General features: G+C 51.0%; 1 protein-coding gene across 1 annotated transcript in view; it reads left to right on the forward strand.

Annotated features, from left to right (window-relative positions):
* LOC144116315 (tRNA (34-2'-O)-methyltransferase regulator WDR6) overlaps window positions 1-26529 on the forward strand; it is a 273947-nt gene that overhangs the window by 35898 nt on the left and 211520 nt on the right. Inside the window, exons 8-9 of the mRNA XM_077651056.1 lie at window positions 21106-21153; window positions 22141-22313. Of these exons, the coding sequence (XP_077507182.1) occupies window positions 21106-21153; window positions 22141-22313 (221 nt within the window). The remainder of the gene's footprint in view (window positions 1-21105; window positions 21154-22140; window positions 22314-26529) is intronic.

Genomic DNA, 26529 nt, shown 5'->3' on the forward strand with positions numbered 1-26529 from the left:
GTTATCGCTGTGAAGCGGGCGGGCAGGGTGCCGCCATGTTGTCAACGTTAAGTACGCAAGCAACGCAAAAACTGCAACACAAAATTAATGCGCTTAATGCACTTAAAACCAGTATAATATAATTTTAAAATAATTTTACAGGCTGCTTGCATTAAATTTTATGCGAATAATGTTTGTTCATGTTTTTGCACTGTGACTGTGTCGTGCACGAAAGTGCGCTTGGCGCCACTCGAAGCAACGCTAGCAACCTTGGGCAGCGCTCGAAGGCCCTCGAAATCTCGATGGAGTTCTGCGCTGTGCTCCGTTGACTCGATAGGCTATTGACTCGATCGCCATTGAAACTGCCCGTGTGGCAGCGCTTGATCGCCTTTGGGTCGATAGACTATCGGTTCGAGGGCCCTCGAAATGCCGGTGTGACAGGGGTATTATATTTTAAAAAAGCTTTTGACTGCATACCACAAAGAGCTCTATTATTACATTAGCTAGCTTCCCTTGGGATATGCCCCGTGGTGATTAGATGGGTCCATGGTAGATCAGAATACAGTGAAAGCTCGTTAATTGAAACCACATTAATTTGAATTTCTGGATATTTCAAATTGTGCGACTTGGTCCATCCATGCTCCTTTCTTGGAGTCTTTGTAAAATATAGTCCATTCGACTATGAACGGTTTGTGCCATCAATAATTCTAACTATGCGTCACCACGCCTGGAGGCGCAGCGAACCAAGCAACCTTCCTGCGAGGCTGCGTTGCCTCTGTGGAGGAGATGTAAAGTCGGCATGTGAGGTGGTTGGCTGGATTAAAGGGGGGTGGGGGCTCTCTTTCCGTGTTAGGGGGCCATGGTGACGGCAGCTGTGTCCGAGATTTGTACCTGGCTGTTGCTTGTGGACACCGATCTTGAAGGCTTCAGTAGCTTGCTGTATTAGCTTTTGTGACAAGCCATCCTCCTCTGATGTTGCTGCTTTCTCTACCCTGGGCCCTTTCGTGCACTTAATCTTGGGAATTAGACCTTTCGTCATACATCATGTAAAGGCATGGTGCAGTTTTTCTCTGGAGGCAACTTTTTAAATAAATAGATGTCCCTAAAATGAATGCCACAGCCATAAAAAAGCGAATCACATTGTTTGAGTGATTTCACTAAAGACACAAATGAGTGTTCCAACAAAAGTGGCGTTACATGAAAAGCCTTGCTTTATTTCCTTGAGATTATGTGCTTGAGACATATTGCGAAATAAAAAGAAGATCTTGAATGGTAGGAATGGTGACAATCCTCGGTTCGGCTGCCGTGGAGCCTTCAAATGCAGACCTTTGAAGATAGTAAAATGATATGAGCGCAGCATATGCAAACGAAGCGTGGGCAGACTATAAAAGGGTGACACTTGTGGACAAGCAATGTACCATCAGAGTCAAAAGAAACGCATACAAGATAATGCGAGCACGAAAACGCAGCAGTTTTAGCTCCTTGATAAGAAATTTAGACTGTGTTAGTACCACTAAAAAGAGCTGTTATTGCGCCCTAGAAGTGAAAATCAACTGGGCTACTTTGCAGTTTCCTTGAACTAACAACACGTGATGCTTTGCATGATTCAGTTTTCTGCTCTCGTTCATTTGACACTGGCAGAAGTCAGTGTAAGCGAAAACACAAAGTTTAAAGACCACTGTTTAAAGGGAGAATGAATGCCTAAACATCTACGAATTATACTCTGGTCCTTCACGTATGCATAAGAGTGTTTTATTGCACAACTGACTGCAGCTTCGGTGACGGCGACCACCAAAGCATGAGTGTCAGACCGCTAGATATAACTCCCTCTGCAGTTGGCCCCTTTTAAAATGACCCCATTAAATGCTACAAGTTAAGAGTGATTTCAGCATTTAATACATTCGTGCGGAACTACTGTTTACATACGAATCCACAAGTAAAAGCTTATTAAGCACATTCTGGCAACTCTGCGGCGTTGATGCGGCGCACGACCTGAGAGCAATAAAAATTTCACCTTCAGGGTTGAATGCCAAAGCGACGCAGCGAGACGCCGGTCGTGCAGGTGTGCATCCGGTGGATATGCCGCCACTTGCCGTGACATCCACGGGAGGCGCTGACGGAGCATTGTCAGACTGTCCGAGAAGGCGCAGTTCTGATATGAGCTCGCACTCACTGCCTTCACCTTGCTGTCACTATAAGCTGAACCGCTACCAGCACAGTGAAATGCGAAAATGTTTGACACAGATAACCGACATTGTTTGCAGACACTTTCAAAAAAGCAACACGACAACACAGCGGTAACACTAAACCGCTACCTCACTGCCTCCCTGCACGTGAAAAGGTTTCGACATGATGGAGCTTGTTTTATACGGGTGATGTTCATACGCTCAGCAGGCTGGCGGGTCAACAAGACCGTCAGAGGGAGCTAAAAACAGTGTGCAAAAAAATTTCGTCCATCCTTTTTTTTTTCAGCCAAAAAAAAAGAAACAGTCACATTTATTTATTAATATGATAATAATACATTACTCTCGTTTTTTAACTATAAAATAGCTTTGAGTTATGTTTAGTTCACTTTTATACACCTCCATTCCCAGGGGTCCTTCCAATCAGTTGATGTCGCTGGCAATAGGTCCTGGCATGCGTTTTTATCCCTTCTAGCATGGCCAGCTGATGGACCTTGTGCATGCTGCGTAGCAAGCGACAGCAAAGCCCAGCTAGCAGCTACCGCTCCTTGTCACTTTAGGGCATGTTTGAGGGCCCTTCCCCCCGCACCCTTATTTCTTCCATTACATTTTTTATGACTAGGCTTCAAAAATATCACATGACACTCCTGCCTAGTTTTTTTTTCCTCTCTGTGGTTGAGCTCGAATCCACGACATGTGCGAAACAAACAAACATCACGCTCCATGCGGTTGGCTGCAGCCTGTGGTTACAGCCATAGCAGTCTACCTACGCGGTGTGCCACGGTGTAGCAATTTAGAAAGGTCGTTTGTAGTAATTATCGCGCCAAAGTGCTTCAAGAGAAGATTGAAACCATGTGTGAAGTTTGTGCCAGTACGTTATCGAAACAGGATGTTGCGAAAAAGCATGCTCATTGGTTTGGCAGTTCATGACACTGTGTTGGAAGACTGGAAAATTGGGTAACGTAAGCGTTTTTTTGGCAGTAAAAATAAACCTTCGATTGCCTCGACGTTCCTTGCAACACACGAGACAAGGGTGAAGAAAGAAGACACGACAAGTGCTGACTACAAACGCCATTTTTCGATAGTCAGTTCTCATTCTGTCTCTCTCCTTTGCCCTCGCCTCATGTGTCACTCTGAATTGCAAGATGTTAATGTGCGAAGGCAAGATAATCGCTGGTCCTTAAGGGTAACGGAGTGGGTTCCGAGAGAAAGTAAGCATAGCAGGGGCGGCAGAAGGTTAGGTGGGCGGATGAGATTAAGAAGTTTGCAGAAGAAGTTTGCAGGCAAAGGGTGGATGCAGCTGGCAAAGGATAGGGTTAATTGGAGAGACATAGGAGAGGCCTTTGCCTTGCAGTGGGTGTAGTAAGGCTGATGACGATGACGATGTGCTAACAGGGCCAGGTAATTTTCTGAATGCTCAAGAGGTACAGGTTTGGGCATATTTGTAGCTTCTTGTTTCAGAGCTGTTTTTCTGCACCGAAGTTTGCGAGCAATGCATTATGACAGAATTGGGTTGATGGAAATTTGCTCCCATAATGAGGCAACAGTGAAATTTTTTATAAAATTTCGTTTATTCATTGAAAACCACAACACAAACCCAGATTCTGCAATCGTGGTGCGCAAATGGGCTTGTTACGTGGTATTTTTTTGCATTTTGTGGGCATCTGCAATGAGCAGAAAAAAAAAAGTAATACGTAATAGATGAGAAAGTTAGAAACTTTACAGTCGCATGTTTTGCGGACCGTTCTACAACTTTCTGATTGGAAATTTTGCCTACCTTCCTTGCTTGTGAAGTTGGTTAGTTAATTTCAACTAATTATGCAAGAAGCAGAATACAAAAAATAGTGTGACTTGCTCCATACAATAGTTAGCGACATGCATTTATTCGCGCCATCTTAGAGTGCCTCGTGATATTTTTAAACCCTGGCTAAATTTAGCTCGGACACCCTGTATATTTGAATAATCTGCACGCTGAATGACCTCCCTTGTAGCACTAGCCATGCATTAGTCGAGTGCACAAGCTTGAAAAGCGTCAAATCGCCTCAGTGTACTGCTGTTTGCTGTATGGGACAAGGCTGTTATGCAAAAAAAAATTTCCGCCGCTACTAGAGCAATGGATCTGGCTTACTGTGCAGCCTGCACTGCATGCACCAATTGTAACATCCTGATATCCTGAATGTGCTGATAGCCAAGCTACTGCGGCAAGGCTCATGCATACATCTTGCTTAGTGTTCGCATTGAAGGTTATTTTTTACAAGCGTGAGATGAGCCCACAATGTGATCATTTATTCAGAGCAACGCTTTTGACTTTTCACCAGGTACTTTACCACCAGGACTTTTCACCAGCATGCAGGTGCAGGTGTTTTAGAAAATGTGCACAGTAATCCTACGTACATATCACATGATCATGGTGAAGTTATGAAAAATCTTTGGGATCATCAGCATAAAGAAGAACTTGTAAACTCTACGTATTGGCACTTTCCCAGGGGTAAGAGTTCTCGGCATGGCATTATAGGTTTGAATGCTGCCGGGGTGCTCGGTTTCGGAACGAAATGAACAAATTGACGCCTTGAATCGACTTGATACAGTGACAGTCACTTTGTGCTCAGCCACTTCTTGAGTAATTCTCCGTTAAAAACCTCCAAATAAAAATGTTGCTTAGCATATGTGTCTGAAAACGCCGGGAACGGCGGCCACAGAAAGGGCCTGTTGCATTAATATTAGCTCCTCGGAACTACACTTCCGTTAGCTTTATAGTTTGACGTTCCTTGTGTGTGCTACGAGGGTCCGCGTTCGACGGCGCGGCGTAGACGGAGCCCCCAGTGGTGGCAAAAGCACTCAAGGGAAAGCAATTCAGCTGGAAGAGAGGAGATCGGCGACAGCCGGTCTCGTTTTGGAAGCAGCCAGCACACATGTTTCTGCTGTATATGGCTGCAAGCAACTTGAGTGGGATTGCTTTCGGGCCTGCTGCCATGGACTGCACGGAGAAGACCCAGGTGACAGCTGCGTCCAATTACCGAGCCATACTCGTTGAGAGTGAACGACCAAAACGAAGGGGTTTACGCACTACCGGACCCCCTTTCCATAGTGTCGGCACGTGTCGAACGTCGCCGCCGCCGCCGCGGGGAGACTGGCGTTATCTTCCCCAATTGCCGTGACCGTGCCGGGGACAAAGGGCCTCGTTTCGGCGAGCCTGGCCCCGTGACAAGATGGCGGGCATCATCACCAACACTCCCGAGCACATCCTAGGACAAGGGACCACTTTCCCGGCCTTTTAGTGACCTCGCGTTCCGGCCTTGAGTGGCGAGTGTCATTTGATGGAGAATGGAGGTCGGTGACCCGCGGGAACCGTCAGCGGGCCAGAGACCGTCTACCACAGCCGACGCTACCTCGACGACAACCTTCTTCCCTCGGACTCAACACGTGACGGGGGCGAGACCATAAGTGCGGTGGTGTGTTTGTGCGCCCAAGTGAAAGCCCTAGGCCCCTCCCACTCCGGTGTGGGCGTCCTCAACCTAGGGAATGTGGGGAATAAGAAGGATATAAAAATCGAAAGGGAGTACGGAAGAAACAACGCTCAGGACGACATCGTTTGCCAAGGGGGCCTTCAGCGCCGAAGCCCGACGGCGTGCAGCTTCTGCCAGCAACCGTTCGAGCTCAACTCCGGAGCCCCTCCATCGTCCCCACGAAGTCGTCGGCACGTAAGCTCGGACACCCCAGCCTCTGATGTATAATCATAATCATGTATAATTATTGAATATATCTGTTTGTTTAAACTGAGCCATACGGTGTCTCTTTGCCTCTCCGTCCCGTGTGGACCTGCGCATTATGGGGGGTCGTCACACTGGAGTCAGGAGTGGGGTCTTAAAAGCAAATGTCCTCTGAATGCTGCAACATTCATGACTTCAAAATTGTAATCAAAAGGGAATCACGAGACTGATTGTGGGACTTTTACCCCCATTTGAGAGGCTTGAGGCACCGGAGGGCTTGAGCGAAAAAAAAAAAAAAAAAATGTCTGTATCTGAGGGAGCTCCCACTCCGGAGCAAGCATGCTGGCATGCTGGCATTAGGAAGCGTCATTCCGACGTTTACGGGAGATAAGACAGGGGTTCCAATCTGCGATTTCTTTTCCATGCGAGAAGAGATTGGGAAAATGGGGGGATGGTCCGACGCTCAAATGCTGGGAATGGCGAGGTGTAAGATGGCAGGAGCTGCTCATGATTTTGCATGGCGAGACGAAAAAGTAAAATCCACAAAATCATTTGCGGAATTTAAGAAGCTCGCGTTTGAGCATTTCGACACTGAACCACGTCACGTGCGGGTACAGAGGTTCCGTGACGCCGGACAGATGGTAGGGGAGGACGTGCGAACGTTTGCGTCGCGGCTTCAGCGCCTAGCACGCGATACGTTAAGCAGGGAGGAGGAAGGAGACCAGCTAAAGAAGAAATATGCGGAGGATCTACTTAAAGAGGAAATGACCGCTTTGTTCGTGGCTGGTCTGCAAGACCCCGTGCGCCGGTTCGTGCTCTCGCGCAAGCCGAGCAATTTCGACCAAGCCGTGGCGGCCGCATTGGATGAGGAACGAAATGAGGCGTTAATGACAGCCGCAGCGAGAGTACGCGTCATAGAGAGAGCGGTGCTCAACCCTGAGGTTGCTCTCTTGACAGAGCGGTTAGATCGCTTAGAACAGCTGCTATCTCAGCAGGTGGAACGCCAGGTTGAAGCGCGCGCTCAACAGCGCCCATTCGCTGGAAACCGGAGACCGCCACAAAGCTACAGGCGCGGTATGCGAGATTTTGAAGAAATCGTATGCTTCGCTTGCCAGGGTCGCGGACACATCGCCAGGTTCTGCCAAAACGTGCGCCGTGGGGAGCCACAAAGAGAAGCAGGCGAGACACGCCCTAAGCAAGCCTACAGCGGGGCTCCAGATACCGAGACAAAAAACTAGATAGTCCTCCCCATCCTGGGGAGCGTGGGGAGGGAGCAGTGGATGATGAGGTGGTGGTGGTTTGTGTGGCCGACGAGGCATGCCCTGTTGTGCGTTGCAAGTTAAATAATGGTTGTTGCATGGAATTGTTGGTAGATACGGGGTCAAAAGTGACATTGCTTAAGGAGAGCAGTTTTAACACGCTTCGAAGGAAGGGGGACCGCGAGGTGTTGGAAGCGTCTGGTGGTATGGCAACCAAATTTGTAGGCATAACGGGGGATCCTCTTGGCATAAGTGGACTCTACCGGTTACACTTCTCTCTCGGCGGAATTGCATTGGAGCACCCCTGCTACGTATGCCCGGACACGGTGTCTCTGCCAAACGGAGTGTCAGGTATATTAGGGCAGGATTTTTTGAGAAAAGGGAAGGTAGTAGTCTCATTCTCTCAGGAAGAGGTTAATGCGGGCGGCTCAAAAGTTCCGTTTTTGAACAGGAGAGGGGCTGTGATTCGCATTACCGATATTGACACCCGTCAAACAGTGGGATCATTGGAGAAGGTATATTCGCGGGTTGCCGTCAGGCTGGTCGATGAGGCGGTCGTCCTTCCTTGGTCGGAGCACATTTTGTACGCGTGTGTGCCTTCAGATGTAGAGAGCGGCGCCGTGGGAGTGCTTGAGCCGGTCGACTCTCTCAGCAATGGCCTGAAGGCAGCCGCGTGCCTCGTGACAGTTAATGATGCCCACAGAGTGCCCCTACGGGTGGTTAACTGTAGCCAGCAGCCACTGAGCCTTCCCAAGAACAAAACATTGGCTTTCTTCACCTCTGCGATAGAGAAACGTGAGCCCACCGATACGGTACTCGCAACTGTAGAGCATGCTAGTCCTTTGGCTGCTCCAAAGGCGTCGTTCGATCTTTCACACGTAAAATCCAGGGAGAGGGAGGCTCTGGCTGGTTTGCTGAACGACTACTCGGAGGTATTCGCCGCGTCCAACCTGGATTTGGGCTGCTGTGGCGTTATAAAGCACAGGATAGAAACCGGCACTTCATCGCCCGTTTACCAGCGTGCGTACAGGATTCCTTACTCCCAACGTGAGGAGATGGAGCGGCAGGTGCAGGACCTGATTGATCGCGGCATTGTCGAACACTCAAAGTCACCCTGGGGAGCACCAGCACTATTGGTGGAAAAGCCAGATGGCTCGTATCGATTGGTAGTGGACTACCGCAAACTAAATGCCGTAACTCGCATCGATCCATACCCCATCCCCAATATACAGGAGATGCTTTCTCAGCTGGGCTCTGCCAGGTACATCACGGTAGTGGACATGGCGGCGGGATTCTGGCAGATAGCAATGGATCCGGCAGATGCCGAGAAAACGGCATTCAACACGCCCTCAGGACACTATGAATGGAAAAGAATGTCGATGGGTCTGGCCAACAGCCCTGCTGTCTGGCAGAGAACCGCTGATGTTATCCTGGCAGGTCTTCTGGGGAGGCTGTGCTTCGTGTATATGGATGACATAATCATATACAGTGACAGTTTTGAGAACCATTTGCGCGATATTGAGCAGGTTTTGGTGCGACTAAGAGGAGCGGGTCTCAAGCTGAGGCCCTCTAAGTGCCAATTCCTCAAAAACGAGGTGAAATACCTCGGGCACGTTGTTTCAGCTGACGGCGTGCGACCGGACCCTGAGAAACTAAGGTGTGTCTCGGATTTTCCATCCCCGACTAGCGTCCGTCAGGTCCGGCAGTTTCTCGGCCTGATCGGTTACTACCGAAGGCACATAGAGGAGTTCGCCAAGCTCGCTAAGCCGCTCACCGCCTTAACAGCCAAAAATGTCGCCTTTCGCTGGGACGAAAACGCGGAGGATGCTTTTGGGGCCCTGAAAAGGAAGCTAATGAGTGCACCGCTGTTGCGCCACCCGGATTTTAATTTGCCCTTCGTTATGGCCACAGATGCGTCAAAGTTCGCAGTTGGTGCCGTGCTATCTCAGGTTATCGAGGGCAAAGAACATCCCGTTGCTTTTGCTAGCAGACAGCTGAGCCCCACAGAGCAAAAGTACGGAGCTACGGAAAGGGAGTGCCTCGCCGTTGTCTGGGCAGTAAAGCACTTCAGATACTACCTTTACGGCCGCAAATTCGAGCTAGTCACAGACTGCCATCCTCTGAAATGGGTGATGAGTGTCAGGGACCCTAGCTCGCGACTCGCTAGATGAAATCTACACCTGCAGGAATACTGCTTTGAAGTGGAGCACAAGTCAGGAAAGACACATCTGAATGCTGATGCACTCAGCCGCACAGCTGCCGTGGCAGCTATAGATGAGTTTGTCCCCGTAGTCGACCCCGCCGAATTACGCACAGAGCAGTGCAAAGATCCTGACCTGAAGCGAATAATCGAAAGCTTAGAGGGCGCACCGTCTCACCCCGAACAGCTAGGTTACTTCATTGGCAAAGACGGCACCCTGTGTCGGCGCACGAGGCCAACCAGGAAAGGGAGACCAGGGAAAACCGCTTGGGAGAGAGTCGTCATACCTCGGTCGTGGACAGAAAGGGTTCTTCGCGCGTTTCACGATGCGCCATGCGCCGGTCATTTTGGCGTAGCGAAGACACGCAGGCGTGTGGAGCGTTTGTACTTTTGGAGTGGCATGCGACAGGATGTTAGAGACTACTGTGCGAAGTGTCATTCCTGTCTCGAAAGAAAAACACCCAAGAGACGAAGACCAGCTCCAATTGAGCCGTTCCCTGAGGTTTCGGCTCCCTTCGAGTGGACAGGTATGGACATAATGGGCCCATTGCCCACGACCACTTCCGGAAACAGGTACATTTTAGTATTTGTCGATCACCTTTCAAAATGCGCGGAAGCGGTAGCACTCTCAGATCAGAAGGCAGACACGGTTGCAAGAGCATTTGTCGAACAGATCGTGCTCCGACATGGACCCCCGAGGCAACTCTTGACAGATCGGGGAACGAACTTCGTGTCGCAGCTAATGAGGAGAGTTTGCGAGCTGCTTAAGATCGCTAAGAAGCAGACAACACCGTACCATCCGGCTTGCAACGGCGCGGTGGAGCGACTGAACCAAACCGTGGCCGGGTTCCTGTCGCATTTTGTTTCGCGCGACCAGCGGGACTGGGACTTGTGGCTCCCGTATGCAATGTTTGCCTACAATTCCGCAGCACACGAGAGCACGGGCGAATCGCCATTCTGTCTTCTCTACGGCCGAGACCCGGACCAGCCTAGTGAAGTGCCAGAGGGCCCCCGTCGTGTCCCATACGCTTCACTGGACAACTATAAGGTTGAGCTAGAATCGCGCTTGCAAGTGGCGAGGGACATCGCAAAGGAGGCCTTAAAGAAAGCGGCGAAGCGCAGGAAGGAGGTGCACGATCGCAGGGCTAGAGATGCGCCATTTGATGTGGGGGACAGCGTGTACATTGAAAACTGCCAAAGGCAGATTGGGCTAGCTCGTAAGTTTTCAGACGAAGTGGAGAGGACCGTGCGAGGTTGTCGAGAAGCTTTCTCCGGTAAGCTTCAGAGTCCGAGACGTGAACCGGCGCTTGATAAGGATACACGCAAATCGCCTCAAGTCGGCACCGGTTCAGTATTCACGGAATGAGGAAAGGGAAAGCGCGGATTTTGATGGGGACAGAAGTGAAGCAGAATGCGCAGGTAGTTCGCAAGAAACGCCCTCTCCTGCATTTGTTCGGCAGGCGCCAGAGGTGACGGCCGGAATGCCACCGGATTTACTTCATGCATTGCTAGAAGAAGAAGAAGCGCGCGAGGTTGCCGCGCAGATAACGCCAGGAGAGGCTCCTGCCACGAGCCCTCGCGAGTCTCCAAGCAGACAAAGGGTCACACACTTACTTGGTATGACTCATGAAGGCCGATATCCGCTGCGAAATCGGAAAGCTAAGTCGGACTACTGGCGTAAACAGAGCGGAGTTGTGAACTGGTTAGAATTGTGTAATGCCGCAGCTCATAACATTGCTATGGGCTTATGTGTTAAGATATCGGAGTTGGTAGTTAAACCTTTCTGTCATTAAGTAACACCTTCACAGGAGAGCATGCGGAGCGCATGCAGAACCTGCCCTACTTCCTTTCGTTATCTATATTTTTGTCTGTGCCGTGAACGTGCTAGAAGTGGGAGCTCCTTTGTAACTGTGGTAAATTTATTTCGTCCAGTTTGGACTAGAAAGGAGAGGCTTGGGTGCTGAGTTTCGTGTTTATCTGTAAAAGAAGATCAGTGCTGCCCCTGGAGACGCCAGTTATGACAGCTGAGGCATATGGTGTTGTGCAGTGGTGTTGAGTGCAGCGAAAAGTGTTTTGTCGGACGCACTGTGCGAGGCGATTCAGAAAGAGAAGGGGAGCTGCATGGACTCAAATGTTCGGAGAACATTCTTCTGGAGGGTGAGCGAGTGCGACGTTCCTTATGTGTGCTACGAGGGTCCGCGTTCGACGGTGCGGCGTAGACGGAGCCCCCAGTGGCGGCAAAAGCACTCAAGGGAAAGCAATTCAGCTGGAAGAGAGGAGATCGGCGACAGCCGGTCTCGTTTTGGAAGCAGCCAGCACACATGTTTCTACTGTATATGGCTGCAAGTAACTTGAGTGGGATTGCTTTCGGGCCTGCCGCCATGGACCGCACGGAGAAGACCCAGGTGACAGCTGCGTCCAATTACCGAGCCATACTCATTGAGAGTGAACGACCAAAACGAAGGGGTTTAAGCACAACCGGACCCCCTTTCCATAGTGTCGGCACGTGTCGAACGCCGCCGCCGCCACCGCGGGGAGACTGGCGTTATCTTCCCCAATTGCCGTGACCGTGCCGGGGACAAAGGGCCTCGTTTCGGCGGGCCTGGCCCCGTGACAAGACGGCGGGCATCATCACCAACACTCCCGAGCACATCCTAGGACAAGGGACCACTTTCCCAGCCTTTTAGTGACCTCGCGTTCCGGCCTTGAGTGGCGAGTGTCATTTGATGGAGAACGGAGGTCGGTGACCCGCGGGAACCGTCAGCGGGCCAGAGACCGTCTACCACAGCCGACGCTACCTCGACGACAACCTTCTTTCCCTCGGGCTCAACACTTGACGGGGGCGAGACCATAAGTGCGGTGGTGTGCTTGTGCGCCCAAGTGAAAGCCCTAGGCCCCTCCCACTCCGGCGTGGGCATCCTCAACCTAGGGAATGTGGGGAATAAGACGGATATAAAAATCGACAAGGAGTACGGAAGAAACAACGCTCAGGACGACATCGTTCGCCAAGGGGGCCTTCAGCGCCGAAGCCCGACGGCGTGCAGCTTCTGCCAGCAACCGTTCGAGCTCAACTCCGGAGCCCCTCCATCGTCCCCACGAAGTCGTCGGCACGTAAGCTCGGACACCCCAGCCTCTGATGTATAATCATAATCATGTATAATTATTGAATATATCTGTTTGTTTAAACTGAGCCATACTGTGTCTCTTTGCCTCTCCGTCCCGTGTGGACCTGCGCATTATGGGGGGTCGTCACAATAGGTACAAAAGGGAAGGAGTCATTTGTTTTGATGTTTTAGGAATGAAAGAGCAGCATTGTGCGTGTTGTGCAACTGGGAATACAGTCGCCGACCAATTTTTCGGACTCAAAGGGACCCGAAAAATGGTCCAATAATCGAACAGTCAGAAAAATCCGTGAAGTACAAAAAAATATCACTTTATTAAGAGGAAATCGGCTTAAAAATGTCATTGATTTTAACCTGCGGAAAATTTCTCTTGCTGGCGACGATTTGCGCCAAAGTTGTGCTTTCACTGTACACGCTAGACAGAAATGTCACCGCATTTAGTTGGAATACTTCCCACGCTTATTTGACGGACCCGGCGGGGCCATGTTGTCCACAACTCGCGTGTGCACCACACTGCTCGTTAAACACGCAAAGATAAGGTACTTTTCTTTCAAAGCGGCGGAAACGCTGGACGCAATCACGAAACGGCGAATGGATGTAACATCGTGAAGGCTGAGCGCCACTTGGTCGACGCGGTCAGGGATACCCAAGTGACGAAACAGAAAATTGCGAACGTATGAGACCTGCCGCGGTGGCTCAGTGGTTAGCATGCTCGGCTACTGATCCGGAGTACCCGGGTTGAAACCCGACCGCGGTGCCCGCGTTTCGATGGAGGCCTGCGTTTCGATGGAGGCGAAACGCAAAGGTGCCCATGTGCTGTGCAATGTCAGTGCACGTTAAAGATCCCCAGGTGGTCGAAATTATCCCAGAGCCCTCCATTACGGCACCTCTTTCTTCTCTCAGTCCCTCCTTTATCCCTTCCGGCCGAGATGTGAGATAGCTCCTGCACAGTTTCCTTCCTCCGACAACCAATTTTCAACGTAGGGGACAAGTGATAACTGCCCGCGACAACGTCGGCGACAAAAGCAAGTTGATGGCGATGACAATCCACTGCCACCTCAAAGTGTTAGAGATCACAGGGACCTCTACTGGCAACAATGAGGTACCGAAAGTGTGTCAAGCCAAGCCGACTGCAGCGTAAATCCACCTCAATCCAAGATGGCACCTTTTGCGCCGGCGAAAAGCTGATAAGATGGCCGATTTTGGCCTGCAGGCGACTGAAATTTGTCCGAAAAATCGAACTTTCACACTTTTGAAGTCCGAAATATCAATTGCAAATATTATGTGCTTCTATGGGGTGACTGACGGTGCCTCGAGGTCCGAAATATCCTACACGTTCGAATTATTGGACTCCGAATTACCCGTCGGCTACTGTATAGCCAAACAAAAATGCTGCACTCCAAACACGAAAACTTGAAACTGAAATTTGAAGGGTTTCTGCTGAACTGTCATGGTAGTTATGCACTTGTTTCAGTTAGAAGCCAAATTCTTGGATGTTTTGGGCATATAGATATGTTTTAAAGCTCTTTTTAACCTGCGTAACAGAGATGCTCATTTTGAGCATGAAATTTTGAGCAGCCAGAGTGTAAATTTCGACCATTCTTAAGAAAATCATTCTGGCTGCATTAAGAATTGTAACATGTCAGCACGCTGGTGTGGACCACTTCTCGGGCCCAGTTTTACCCCCTTGAATCCTGCCTTCCATACTCACATGCAGCCAAACTGACTAATAGGAAACTGAACTGCCTATGATTTTGTATAGTTTTGGATTTCGGCACTACACTGGCCACGTGACCACTGTTGTGACTTTGAGGTGGTCCCGTAACGCTCGCCACCTGTTTTTTTGACAGAGCGTCGCCAGCTTTCAGTCGGTAGCGAAGACTCCGAGTCAGGCGTCGGTGAGAACAACGAAAGGGATTTTATACATTATGTACAGAGCATTATACACGGCGAGATCGGCACGGGGGCCGAGAACTAACAGCAAACGCTACTGTTCTCGCACGGCGACGTCCGGCGAGGCTCCAACGCGTCACATCACACTCCACTCGGGAGCGGCACACGGCTCACGGTCGGTCCCTCTACAACGGGCTCGGTAGAACAGAGTTCGGAGTCTGTCCAGACGGCAGCGTTGGGGCTTATATAGCCCAGAGAAACAGTCGTCACTCAAACGGACCAATAAAAAGCCAGCGCTTGACAGCCGTCCGAGAGGTCCAACTAGCGACCGCGCTGGCCACCCGCTTCAAGTTTGCCGCGCGCAGTGACTCCCAGGGGGAAAGGGAAACCGGCGCCTGGCTGTCTAGCAGTGTTGCAACACGTTTAAACATGTCGCTCGCTGATGATTCTTCATAGGGTGCCGCTGCCTGGCGGCACAGCATCTTAGCTTGTCAAGGAAGCGTTAGGGCGCGGTTGCCTTGCGGCGCAGCACCGGGCTTGTCCAAGGGCGTTCGCAGGAGAAATTGTGCATCTTGTAAATGGGGAATCCGGGCTGGTTGTCCAGGCGCAACAGCATCCCCGCCCTCAGATAAGGCACTGGGAAGACGAGCTGCTTCCACGTGGCTCGGATGCCAGGCGCGCACGTTTGTCAGGCTCTTCCAAGTTCACATCCAGTGTCCAGACACCAGGTAGCTTCACGTGCCCAGGTCCCACTCGCCGGGCCAGGATCGCTGCTCACAGCGTTGTCGCCAAGGCACCTCGATCAGCTTCGCTCGGGTCGTTCCGATGCCCTTGCTTCTCGCCACTGGATATGGTTGGTCGTTCTGCAGCTTGCAAAAACCGACCGGCAAAAGGCAACACCCAACACGAGCAAGTGCCCTCTGTCTCCTGTCAAACACCAGACACAGCCATAATCCAAATCAACCTAACTAAATTGCTGTCCCCTTTTTGCTCCCGCTGCGACAAAAGGCAGGTGTACGATCTGGTGCACAAGGTTCAAACAACCATTTTTGAAATTAACAACACGCCAAAATATCAGGGACCATTATAATCAGCAATACTAACGAAAATAGAATGGTCCCCTTGAAATCGCTTGGACCGAAAACACACTACTGAGGAAGCAAATGAGGTCATTCAATTTTACCCCAAGCTACTTCCTGTTTGCAACTAGCACAGCTGACCATGCATTCTTCCTTTCTGTTCTGCGTAGCAGCAGATACTAGGACAGCGGTTGTAATGCGCCAAACTTGCACCACACAACAGTGACGAGACAGGAGCATACTCCAACACTTAATGCAGGTAAAAAGGTAGCATCTCTAGGAGCTTACGCCAGCTACCTAAGCTACAATGCCCAACAGAGGCTTCGCCCACGTTTCAATGTCTGCGGATAGCAGCACCTAACAAATACGGCAAGTAAGTTCACTTGCAAAAACATGCAACAAAGCTAACATAAATAACCCAAAGTATACACGAGGCTTCCCTGAGACACACTACACCACAATGGTCCTAGAGTTACTTCGCTATACTTCCTCGCGACAGCGGACAATCTCACAATGAGCAGCGCAGCTAAACTTACGCATAGGGGCATACTGGAACACAACTTGCATCGAACCTCAACATAAGCGATGCCATGAAAGAACAAAACATAGCAAGATAAACGCTCTGGTGAGACTATATTTCACGAAGGAAATCGTTACCGCTACCAAGAACTGCGCCATAAATTGGTCATATTAAATTAAAGGGACATGATTTCAAAAGCTACATATTGGCAATGAAAGTTCTATGGAAAGTACAAAATAAGCTCAAGCAAAAGGCTCAAAACCTGGTCTGCTTTCATCTGTCTACGGCTGAGAAAAGAAACGAAAAGCAAACACTAAATATAGGGAGCACTTATTCCTGGAATCCTCCATTCTTTAGTCGCGCCCTGCGCGGTCGCAATCGGAAGGCCGCTCTACGAGCCGACCCCTCGCAAAAGTTGAGAGGCTGATTAGTTCCGCCTCTGCAGGACATGTGCCCAAAGCCAGGGAAGCGCTTGGCAAGCTTAAGCCGAGAGGGGCGCTTCCTCCTCTCATGGTTCCCTGCTGGTGTCCCAAAGGAGGGGTTGCGTGTCCCCCTCCCACTCGCGCGCGTTCTGTGGCGCCCTTTTGTCTGGCAGCCGCGCCCTTCTCTGCAGCCCACTTTGCTCGTCACCTGTCCCAAGACTACTCCTACGGTGCTCCAACAGTGACGGAAGTGGCTTCCGCACTGCAAAGGGCCACCTAGTCAAATTGGCTTTCATGCAACGCCTCAAAATTCTTGAGAGCCGAGGTGTCAGTTTCGGGCAGTTACGTGGTTGGCTGGCCCGTAAATGTACAAGCGTCTTGATCCGCACCCTTTTCTTCTTAGCTCGACTGCCCAAATCAGTTTTCTTTGAGCGCCGTCGCTTTTTCGAAGCAGCCCTAGCGGCTTTCTTCCGCGCGCCCGCACCTCCAGTTATCGCGGTGCTGTCAAGTGCGAAGCTGTCGGCGCTCGCCGCAACATCAAAACTTAACCCATTAGCTCCCAAAGGCTTGTTGCGTTTGCGATTTTTCTTGCATTGCAAATCACCCTGAGCCCTGCCATCAGTGCCAGGTAGCAGCTCTTCGGAAATTTCGGACACCTCTGCGATTTTATCTGGGCTCGGTTCCTTACTTTCTGGCGATCTGTTGCGGGCTGCTGCAACTCTGCCGTCGCCTACCTTCAAAGAACCGTTCTCGGGTGTCTCACCAGCTGCGTTCTGATGAGATTTTTCGCAGCCTGCCTGAACCACGACATTCCCTTTCAAAGTCGCATGGATCTGCGGGCTTGAAATTGCCCACTGAAACATTTCTTTATTGCCAGCGTGTCCAACCAAACCATCGCTGGTCCCTTTGCAACGGTTGGCGGGGCCGCAAACCTTTTCCTCAGCTTTTGGCACGCTATGAGATCGAGTTTCGTTCAACTCTTCTCCGGTCTCAGTGAGCGAGACCGCTGTAACTGCACCGTCATTTGATGCTGTGGCTATCTTATCCGAAGGTAAAGAGGTTTCCTCCATTGGCAAATGCGCCGCGTCTCCCACTGATAGAGCAGCACCTACATCTGCCAAGTACGGACTAACTTCCTCTGTGCTGTACTGGCAGGACTACTCCACAGCTACGCACTCTACCTCTTCGCCACGGTCGTTCGGACCTTCCGCATTATCGCGCCATTCTGTGATTTCACCGTCGCCCGATGCTGTGGCTACCTTATCCAAAGGTAAAAAGGTTTCCTCCGTTTGCGAATGCGGCGCGGCGCACCTCCCATTGATACAGCAGCAACAACATCTGCCAAGTGCGGACTACCTTCCTCTGTGCCGCACTTGCAGGGCCGCTCTACAGCTGCGCACTCTACCTCTTCGCTACGGTCGCCCGGACCTTCCGCATTCTAAAACGTGGGCTTTAAACTGGTAGGCAAAATCGAAGTACGACTTGTGACCTTCATAATCGCACTTTTCCTGGAGATCCAGCGATGACAGCCGATACTTTCTCAATAAAAACCCATTGAGCTCATCGTGGCTGTCTACGTTCCCGTCTAACAAATCTTGGACCATTGCAGATGTTTCGCTGGAAAGAAGGGCGACCTGTGCGCAACCATTCCGTTCAGTGCGCTTTGTCTCGCAGGTGCTCTCAAAATCCGCCAAATACTTCGCCATATCATCGGCGATCACGAAGGGCCGCAGCGTGTCGCTTGAGTTCTGACGGTTGGTCTCAAGCAGAACAGATAACGTTTCATCCCTCTCGAAATTCATCCGCAGCGCTTCAAGCTCCAAGTCCAACAGTCTCATTGTACGAGCATGTTGCTGCCTTGCTGCCTCTTCGCGAGCAAGGCGTTTTTCGGACTCCTTTTCCTCCTCGCGACGTTTTTCTTTCTTTTCCTCCTCGTAACGTTTTTCTTCCTTTTCCTCCTCGCGACATTTTCCTGCCGCTCCCACCGTTCATTGATATCCGCCCTTTCCTCTTCGGCTTCCTCAGCCGTTACGTCCTCAGCCCTCATGACCTCAAGGATCGCATTCATTTTGCTGAGCCCAGCTCAATGCCCAACTCCTCACAAATTTGGAGTTCTTTGACCTTGTGCTTCTCCATCGTTCACACTGTCCTCTTGCTGTTTACCCTTTTTGAATATACTTGTTGTACGCTACTATAACGTTATTAGTAAGATGCGCAAGTATTTCACACACTGCCCCGTTTACCCCCTCAGTATCCATTGGTTTTCAAAACGCTCTCACTAAGCTTGAAACACACAAGGTTAACACAATGCTACACAAAGTCCTTCTCTAAGCTACAAAAACGTTTGTCAGAGAAAGTCTGGTGTTTGAGGTAAACTTCAGGCACTCACCGCGCCGAGGTAGCTGATGCCGGTCAATCCCGTAGCTGCCATCCAATGTTGCGGTTTGGCATCCCACCGCTTCCACCAATGTTGTGACTTTGAGGTGGTCCTGTAACGCTCGTCACCCATTTTGTGACAGAGCGTCGCCAGCTCTCAGTCGGTAGCAAAGACTCTGAGTCAGGCGTCAGTGAGAACAACGAAAGGGATTTTATACATTATGTACAGAGCGTTATACAGGACGAGATCGGCACGGGGGCCGAGAACTAACAGCAAACGCGACTTCTCGCACAGCGACGTCCAGCGAGGCTCCAACGCGTCACATCACACTCCACTCGGGAGTGGCACACAGCTCACGGTCAATCCCTCTACAACGGGCTCGATAGAACAGAGTTCAGAGTCTGTCCAGGCGGCAGCGTTGGGGCTTATATAGCCCAGAGAAACAGTAGTCACTCAAACGAACCAATAAAAAGCCAGCACTTGACAGCCGTCCGAGAGGTCCAACCAACGACCGCGCTGGCCACCCGCTTCAAGTTTGCCGCGCGCGGTGACTCCCAGGGGGAAAGGGGAACCGGCGCCTGGCTGTCTAGCAATGTTGCAACACGTTTAAACATGTCGCTCGCCGATGCTTCTCCATAGGGCGCCGCTGCCTGGCGGCGCAGCATCTTAGCTTGTCAAGGAAGCGTTAGGGCGCGGTTGCCTTGCGGCGCAGCACCGGGCTTGTCCAAGGGCGTTCGCAGGAGAAATTGCGCATCTTGTAAATGGGGAATCCGGGCTGGTTGTCCGGGCACAACACCACACCCCGAAAGTGCCAGAAATTTGTTTGCCCACCGTCTATCGCTCGTCCAAGAAAACGACTGCCAATGAGTGGGGTAAACAGTGCACAATTCAAATTTTCATTACTGGAACTGATTTGCATGCGAATTAGTGATTTTCTTTGATGGAGCTCCTTGCGTTCTGCCGGACGCAGGCATCGGCACAGGGTGCATACCCTTCAAATGGATTGACTCTGCATATGGATCAACCCCCCATATTGAATGGTCGACCTATGCATTATACGGTAGTTCTCAACGGTCCTAGTATTGCAGAGAAGACCGATTTAGCACAGTGGTCCCCAGCAAGAGGGACCAGTGTCGCCTTGTACACAGCTGGTCATGGAGAGCTGTGGCAAGGCAGCTGGTCCACTTCATTAGCTTTCATGTTGCCAGCAAAATGTTGAATTGCGCAATCTTGCGGTGTGGCATGCCAGAAGCTAGTCTCTTCCGACATTGCTGCATAACAGTTCTATTAATTTTCCTACAACTGACAAACGTTGGTGTGTATGATGGAGCATTTTCGGGGTATGAGCACGGTCTGTCTGGGAAGCCGTCCATCGGAGTTCCTGGTGAATTTTTGCATGTGCTTGTGCAGCCGACTACACAAGGATTTGTTTCATTTCTGCAGTCTTCGCAAACCAAGAACCGAGCACCCACTGCTGTGTTCAGATTGCGATTTGCATTGCTGTGTCGCTAGCTTGTCGGGCCGGGCCAGGTAGGTGAGAGCTTCGTTCGGCTCGAGCTGGGCCCAGGCATGTAGTAGAGAATCCAGGCTGAGCTCGGGCAGGGAACGGCAGAGGGTACCGGGCCCAGGCCGGGCTCGGACCAATAATTGCGGCTCATGCAGTGCTCTACACTACTAGCCTAAGAGTGAACTTTTGAACCGCTTCCTCGATTTCAATGAAACTTGTGGGGCTAGTTTACATCGCTGCTGGGACCATCTATACTAAATTTCATTATTCTGGAATAAGTATGAAGCATGTTATGCAACCTTTATGACAAGGATGACTATGCTTGCTTAGGAAAACTATCGTTCGGAAAATAAGGGTAATTTTTCCACTTTTTTGTGTTATGTTGCTTTAGGAATGTCCAGAGCCCACAACTGTACAATTATTTCGCTTAGTCTTGATATATTTTAACATAATGCTACCATATAAAGAATGACAATGGTTTTCCATTTTGCATCATTTTTTTAACTCTTTTTTTAGCATGAAAAAAGGAAAAAATATACAAACTGAGTGCACAGTTGTGCTCTCATAAAATTTTGCCTTAGAAAGCCTTATCAAGTAATACCAGAACAATTGCTTTCCTGAGCTGAAAATTTACTGAAGAAGCAGGAAATGAGACAAATGGACTCACAAGATTGAAAATCACCCCACTTTATTTTCAGCACTCCAATGCTCGAACCCCACAGCCGAGTAATGAAATTTGTCCGAGGTGGTCAAAAAGGCACTCTTTAGAGTAGTGTCCCACCTTAAATGTTGTCAATTAAAGCATTTAGGGTTAGCATTTCTTGTATACTCAGTGGCCTCTTTGCCTAACCCAGGGTGGCAGTATCTGGTGCCTCGCTGTCAATGAAGAAGAGACACTAGCGGTGAGTTGCAGCGGCTTTGTGTGTCTTCCTTTCCTTTACGCTACTGTTAATTGCTCTAAATTAAATTTCCAAGTATGATTTGTACTAATGAACTTGCTGCATTGTATGTGTGCATGCAAGGGAGTGACCAAGAAGCAAGAAGCCACATTTAGTTAAGGGAGAATTGGCATGGAGCAGCACGATGGTGGTATCCTGTGTAAGAACACATTGATTTGATGACGTGACGGGGAGGCCACTTTTAAGGTCAGTTTGCAGAGGCTCAATTGAGCTTTTGATTGTACTTTTAGCTGTGAATTCTCAGAGCACTGATTAAAGTGTTTAAACATGAAATAGATTGGGGGCATGTGGCTGCAGTTGCTGTAAGGACTATTGAGGTCGAAATAATGCTCTTTTTCCTTTCTCTCTTACATTTCACATTATATTTTTGTATTTTTTAGTTTTGTAATACCCCGTACTCAGTGCCTTATTGGGCACTGTAGGGTACTATGAATACAGGTCAATGAACTATTTGCAGAGTGCAGAAACAAAAGGGCAGTACTGCAGCAACATTTAGGCACAAATTATTAAATTGCAGTATCGCTTCTGCTTGTCAGTTATCTGGGTACTGTTTGCATTAAACTAGTTTTTACTGCCATCTTAGAGCAGTGCTGATTATTTTTGCATTCTTATTGCACAGCTCTTGACTCTGTGTGCCATGTGCAGACTGACACTGGGTAAAAAGCAGCAGCCTTGACTCATTCCATATTGCTGGTGTTTAGCATAGTGCATCTCATAAAGTTGGTGACCTTTTTGTCATGCTAAAAAGTCTTCTGCATTCCTCTTCAGCTCAGATTTTGCATTGCTGCATGATGCATTCCAGGCACAGGTTCTGTCATGTTTGGTTGCCTTTTGTTCGGGGGCAACTGCCGAGACAGTGCCAATGAAGGCAGGCGCAGCACATGCTTTGCCGAGGGAAAAAGGTAAAAAGTTCTGTTGGTTGCTGTTCAGGTGACGGGGAGCAGTGGATCGGCCCTGAGCCTGTGGCACATCCCAGAGGTGGTGAGCCAGTCCAGCAAGACCACCTGGATCGAGGCATTCAAGGACGGCACCGATTTCCCACGCAACCTTGCCATCCTCAACACGGGCGCCAGCATGTCCCTTGTCGTGTCCACCAACGAAGGGTGCGTTTTGAGCGGCGGGGTGGTGGCAGCGGGTGGCATCTGTCTCAACCCCTTTGTGCTACGCTTGAGTCCCCAGTGTGAAGTTAGTTACTTCCCATTACAAGGGTGACATTTCTAGGTACTGTGAAGGCCTCACTCTTTCTGTGGTCGATGTGAGGGCTGAACGTAACCTTGTGTGCATATTTTTCATTCTAACGTGTGAAGCAAATGAAGCCGGATCAGGAGAATAAGTTCAGCGTTTGTGGGGACCTGCCCTGCAGCCCCCTGTGTTTGCTTTCCCGCGAGGCGCCGTGCAGCAGTCTCACCCTGAGGATGAACGCATTCCCTTGTCAGTTACATTAACTGGCAAGAGAGGGTGCCAGCGTCGCTGCGCGGGAGATGGGTGCTTCGGCTGGGATTGTCGGCGCGAGCAGACGTGTCGCTCGCGACTCCGCTCTTCGCCGACGGGGCGAGGAAGCGACGGGGAGACAGGCTCCCGTACTCGTCCCGTCCGGTCTTCGGAGTATATATCCCTTGCCCTAGCGCGGGCGAACATTCGCTCGGAACCTTGCTGGTGAGTCGGACGACCTCGATTCATTAGCGTACCTTGTTGCTAGCTGGCGTTATTGTTGCTGTAGCAATAAATGCCTGTTTGTGTCAGCCAATCTGTCGTTCCTTTGTTCCCTCAGAGCAAGGCCCGCCGTGGTCAACGTGTGCTCGGTAGCGTACCCGATCACGGGGTGGGGTCAGGGCGGCTTTGAACCGTGTCAGCCGCGATTAAGTGGGGTGAACGTATTTATCTCCCCAAGTCAACCCCACATCTGGCGCCCAACGTGGGGCCTGCTCTTGGAACAACATTGGACGACTGTCGGTTCGGTTCGAGGAACGCTTCTTGTCCGGGCTTGACAAGTGCTAGGCCTAGAGTGAATTTTGATCGCTAGGACCTGCGGCATGCTTTCTTGAGTGCGAGGTGTATTGCGCTGCAGCATGTTTGAACTTTTCGACATGCTCGGTACATTTTTCCCTTGAGTTTCTTCGCGAGAATCACTTGGTCCGCATCGAGGGAGCGCTAGGCCTAGCGCCTGCGGAGTCGCCGAGCCCGAAGCGAGTGAGTGCGTAAGCCGCGTGGGTGGTCCGAGTTTCTGTATATATTTTCTCTACTGCCTCTTTTTCGACTCTGGGAGTCGCGGCTCCGGGAGCCGGGTGGCCTGGGGCCACGGGTGCCGCTACGAGCTCGCTTGTATTGCAGCTCGGCACCGGGCGCTCTAACACCGTCCGATACGGTGGGCGCCGACCGCTCAGAAGCTGCTTTATGCAGTGAGCGGCGTAGGACCACCCCACAAAGCTGACGTCTCCTCGGGGCTGCGCGCACATAACCCGTTTCGCGTCTTTGTTGTGGTCACGGTCGTTGTCGGAGTGGTAGTTAGGCTTGAGGCTTTTCGGAGCTGCCTGCACTACGTTAGAAGAGACACGTCCACCGGACCGTGTCGTTGAGAGGGGGCGCACTTTGCTGCCCGCCCATTTTCTTTTTGTAACCTCGCACGAACTGAGCAGTCTCGTTCAACTCAAGAAAGGGCTTTGTTCACTCGAACTTTGCGTTTGCACAGCCGCCCGACACGTTTTGCTAGCGAGGTAGGCCTTGTGCCACGAGGCCCTTGCGGATGCCGTTTCCCCTCCCGTGACCTACGTTAATGGCACGCCGAGAGCGTTTCGGCACTTTTGCAGATCCGGTGGAGCCACCCAGGCTTGCTATCCGGTGCACATCGTCTCGCTGCCACCTTCTGCGACGGTGTGGCCTGTATCCTGTTCGCCGCATCCATCCGGGGCAGCTATGGCGGGACCAGTCAGCAGTCACCTCCGGCTGCTGCTGCCTTGGCTCAGGGATACGGCCACCGTATAGTGTTTCAGTGGATCCCCGGACACTGCGGACTCGATGGAAATGAGACCGCCGACGCTGAAGCAAGGAGTGCCTTCAGCAGTGGCCTGCGTACAGCTGTACCGTTCTCTATTGTGGACACAACTTGTCTCCTTTCGGAATTGATGAGGAGGGCGACGGCTAGGTACTGGGCCCTGCCAGACACCCGCCACATCCGCCTTAAACGGCTAGATCTGACGATGACCTTTTCAGTCCCTCGCGGAATACCTCGCCCTATTGCATGCGTTATCCATAGACTACGTTTAAATGGGGCATTCACATGCAAATACTTGCACTTAATAGGACAAGCGGACTCCCCGGAATGTACCACATGTGGCGTGCTAGAGACTGTAGACCATGTTTTAGTGGCGTGTCCAGCGTATACACGTGAAAGACTCATACTCGCATCTGCTCTGAAGCCTATGGACACATCGCTCCTCTCTGAGGATTTGATCCTCGGCACTTGGCCGGATAGTTTTAGAACTGTAAAGGCAACGCTAGCGCTCTCGCGCTTTTTGAGCGACACGCACCTTGTCTCGCATTTGTGATGTCAGAAAGTGGGCCTTGCTTCTTTTTTTTTTTAAGTAGTTTTTTCATCTGCCTCCTCCCATCATCATCGTCCCCCATCGGGACCTTCTTTTATCTCCTCTTCCCGTCCCCCAGAGCAGAGTAGCAGGCCAGATATTTATTTTTCAGGCCAACCTCTCTGCCTTTCTTATCAATAAACCCTCTCTCTCTTGGCGACCTGCAGAATCGTGGCCTGCAATTTTTCCACCGGCCTTCTATTCACGGGCCTGTGGACACTGTAGTCCGCGGGCCATGCGAGTCGTCCCAGCGGAGACCTTCACGCCGCCTTTGGAACACCGCGGAAGACTTCGTGGACGCTGTCGGCGTGACCTCCGCTGCAAGACGTGCCTCAAGGACATGAAGACAAGGAGACTCCTCCATAGCATGTACTTTCAGGCGCGTGGGTCTATTTAAGGTTGGAGGGATGTGGGGACCTGCCCTGCAGCTCCCTGTTTTTGCTTTCCCGCGAGGCGCCGTGCAGTAGTCTCACCCCGAGGATGAACGCATTCCCTTGTCAGTTACATTAACTGGCAAGAGAGGGCGCCAGTGTCGCTGCGCGGGAGACTGCTGAAACCTGTGCGCGGGAGATGGGCACTTCGTCTGGGATCGTCAGCGCGAGCGGACGTGTCGCTCGCGGCTCTGCTCTTCGCCGGCGGGGCTAGGAAACGACGGGGAGACAGGCTCCCGTACTCGTCCCGTCCGGTCTTCGGAATATATATCCCTTGCCCTAGCGCGGGCGAACTTCGCTCGGAACCTTGCTGGTGAGTCGGACGACCTTGATTCATTAGCGTACCTTGTTGCTAGCTTGCGTTATTGTTGCTTTAGCAATAAATGCCTGTTTGTGTCAGCCAATGTGTCGTTTCTTTGTTCCCTCAGAGCAAGACCCGCCGTGGTCAGCGTGTGCTCGGTAGCGTACGCGATTACTGAATGGGGTCAGGGCGGCTTTGAACTGTGTCAGCCGCGATTAAGTGGAGAGAACGTATTTATCTCCCCAAGTCAACCCCACACATTGCACTGTAGTTGGACGTCCTGGATGAGCGGCTAAAGTGAATGGGTGAAACATTTCTTGGATTGATGTTTTGTGAGCATGAAAAAAGAGCCCACAATTAATGGTATCAGTTGATTGCACAATGTGCAATTTGATTTCAAAATACTTTTACCCGCACTTCTCAGGGCTACTGAGTGAACTGTACATTTCTCAAGGTACTCCAACTGTCACGGATCTCCCCGGAGAACACTCGGACCGAAAGAATGGACTAAACGACAGATGTACCCACACAGACGCACATTGAATACACCCTACGTGACACATACACACTAGAACACAAAACTAACACAAAGACTATAAATACACACGACCTGGGAACACTGCTACCCGCGTCTGCTACTAGCGTTCTTCTGTTAGTGGTCGGCATTCGTGCTCACGGTTGGTTCGGTGCGGCTGCGGTTTTGTATGGGTCCAGTAGCCGGCGTCGAGACGTCGTTCGACGTGCTGCGGCTGGCGTCGCTGGCTGCGTCGTACAAGCTCCTGGTCCAAGCGCCTGTGGAGGTGATGCCGGTGTTGTTGGCCTTGGGGGTACCACCCGGATGGGTGGCAACAGCGCTGGAGACAGCCCTGACTGTAGCAGATGGTAGCGTCCTCAGTTAACCCCCCGGAACGGGCTCAGGAACGGCAGGAAGTCCACGATGCGAAGCCGTAGAACGCGAGCTCGCCGGAGCAGTAGCCGACGTCTCTCTCTTCCAGCCGAAGCGTCC

The sequence above is a fragment of the Amblyomma americanum genome, chromosome 1, assembly GCF_052857255.1.
Source record: "Amblyomma americanum isolate KBUSLIRL-KWMA chromosome 1, ASM5285725v1, whole genome shotgun sequence".
In the NCBI taxonomy this organism is placed as follows: domain Eukaryota; kingdom Metazoa; phylum Arthropoda; class Arachnida; order Ixodida; family Ixodidae; genus Amblyomma; species Amblyomma americanum.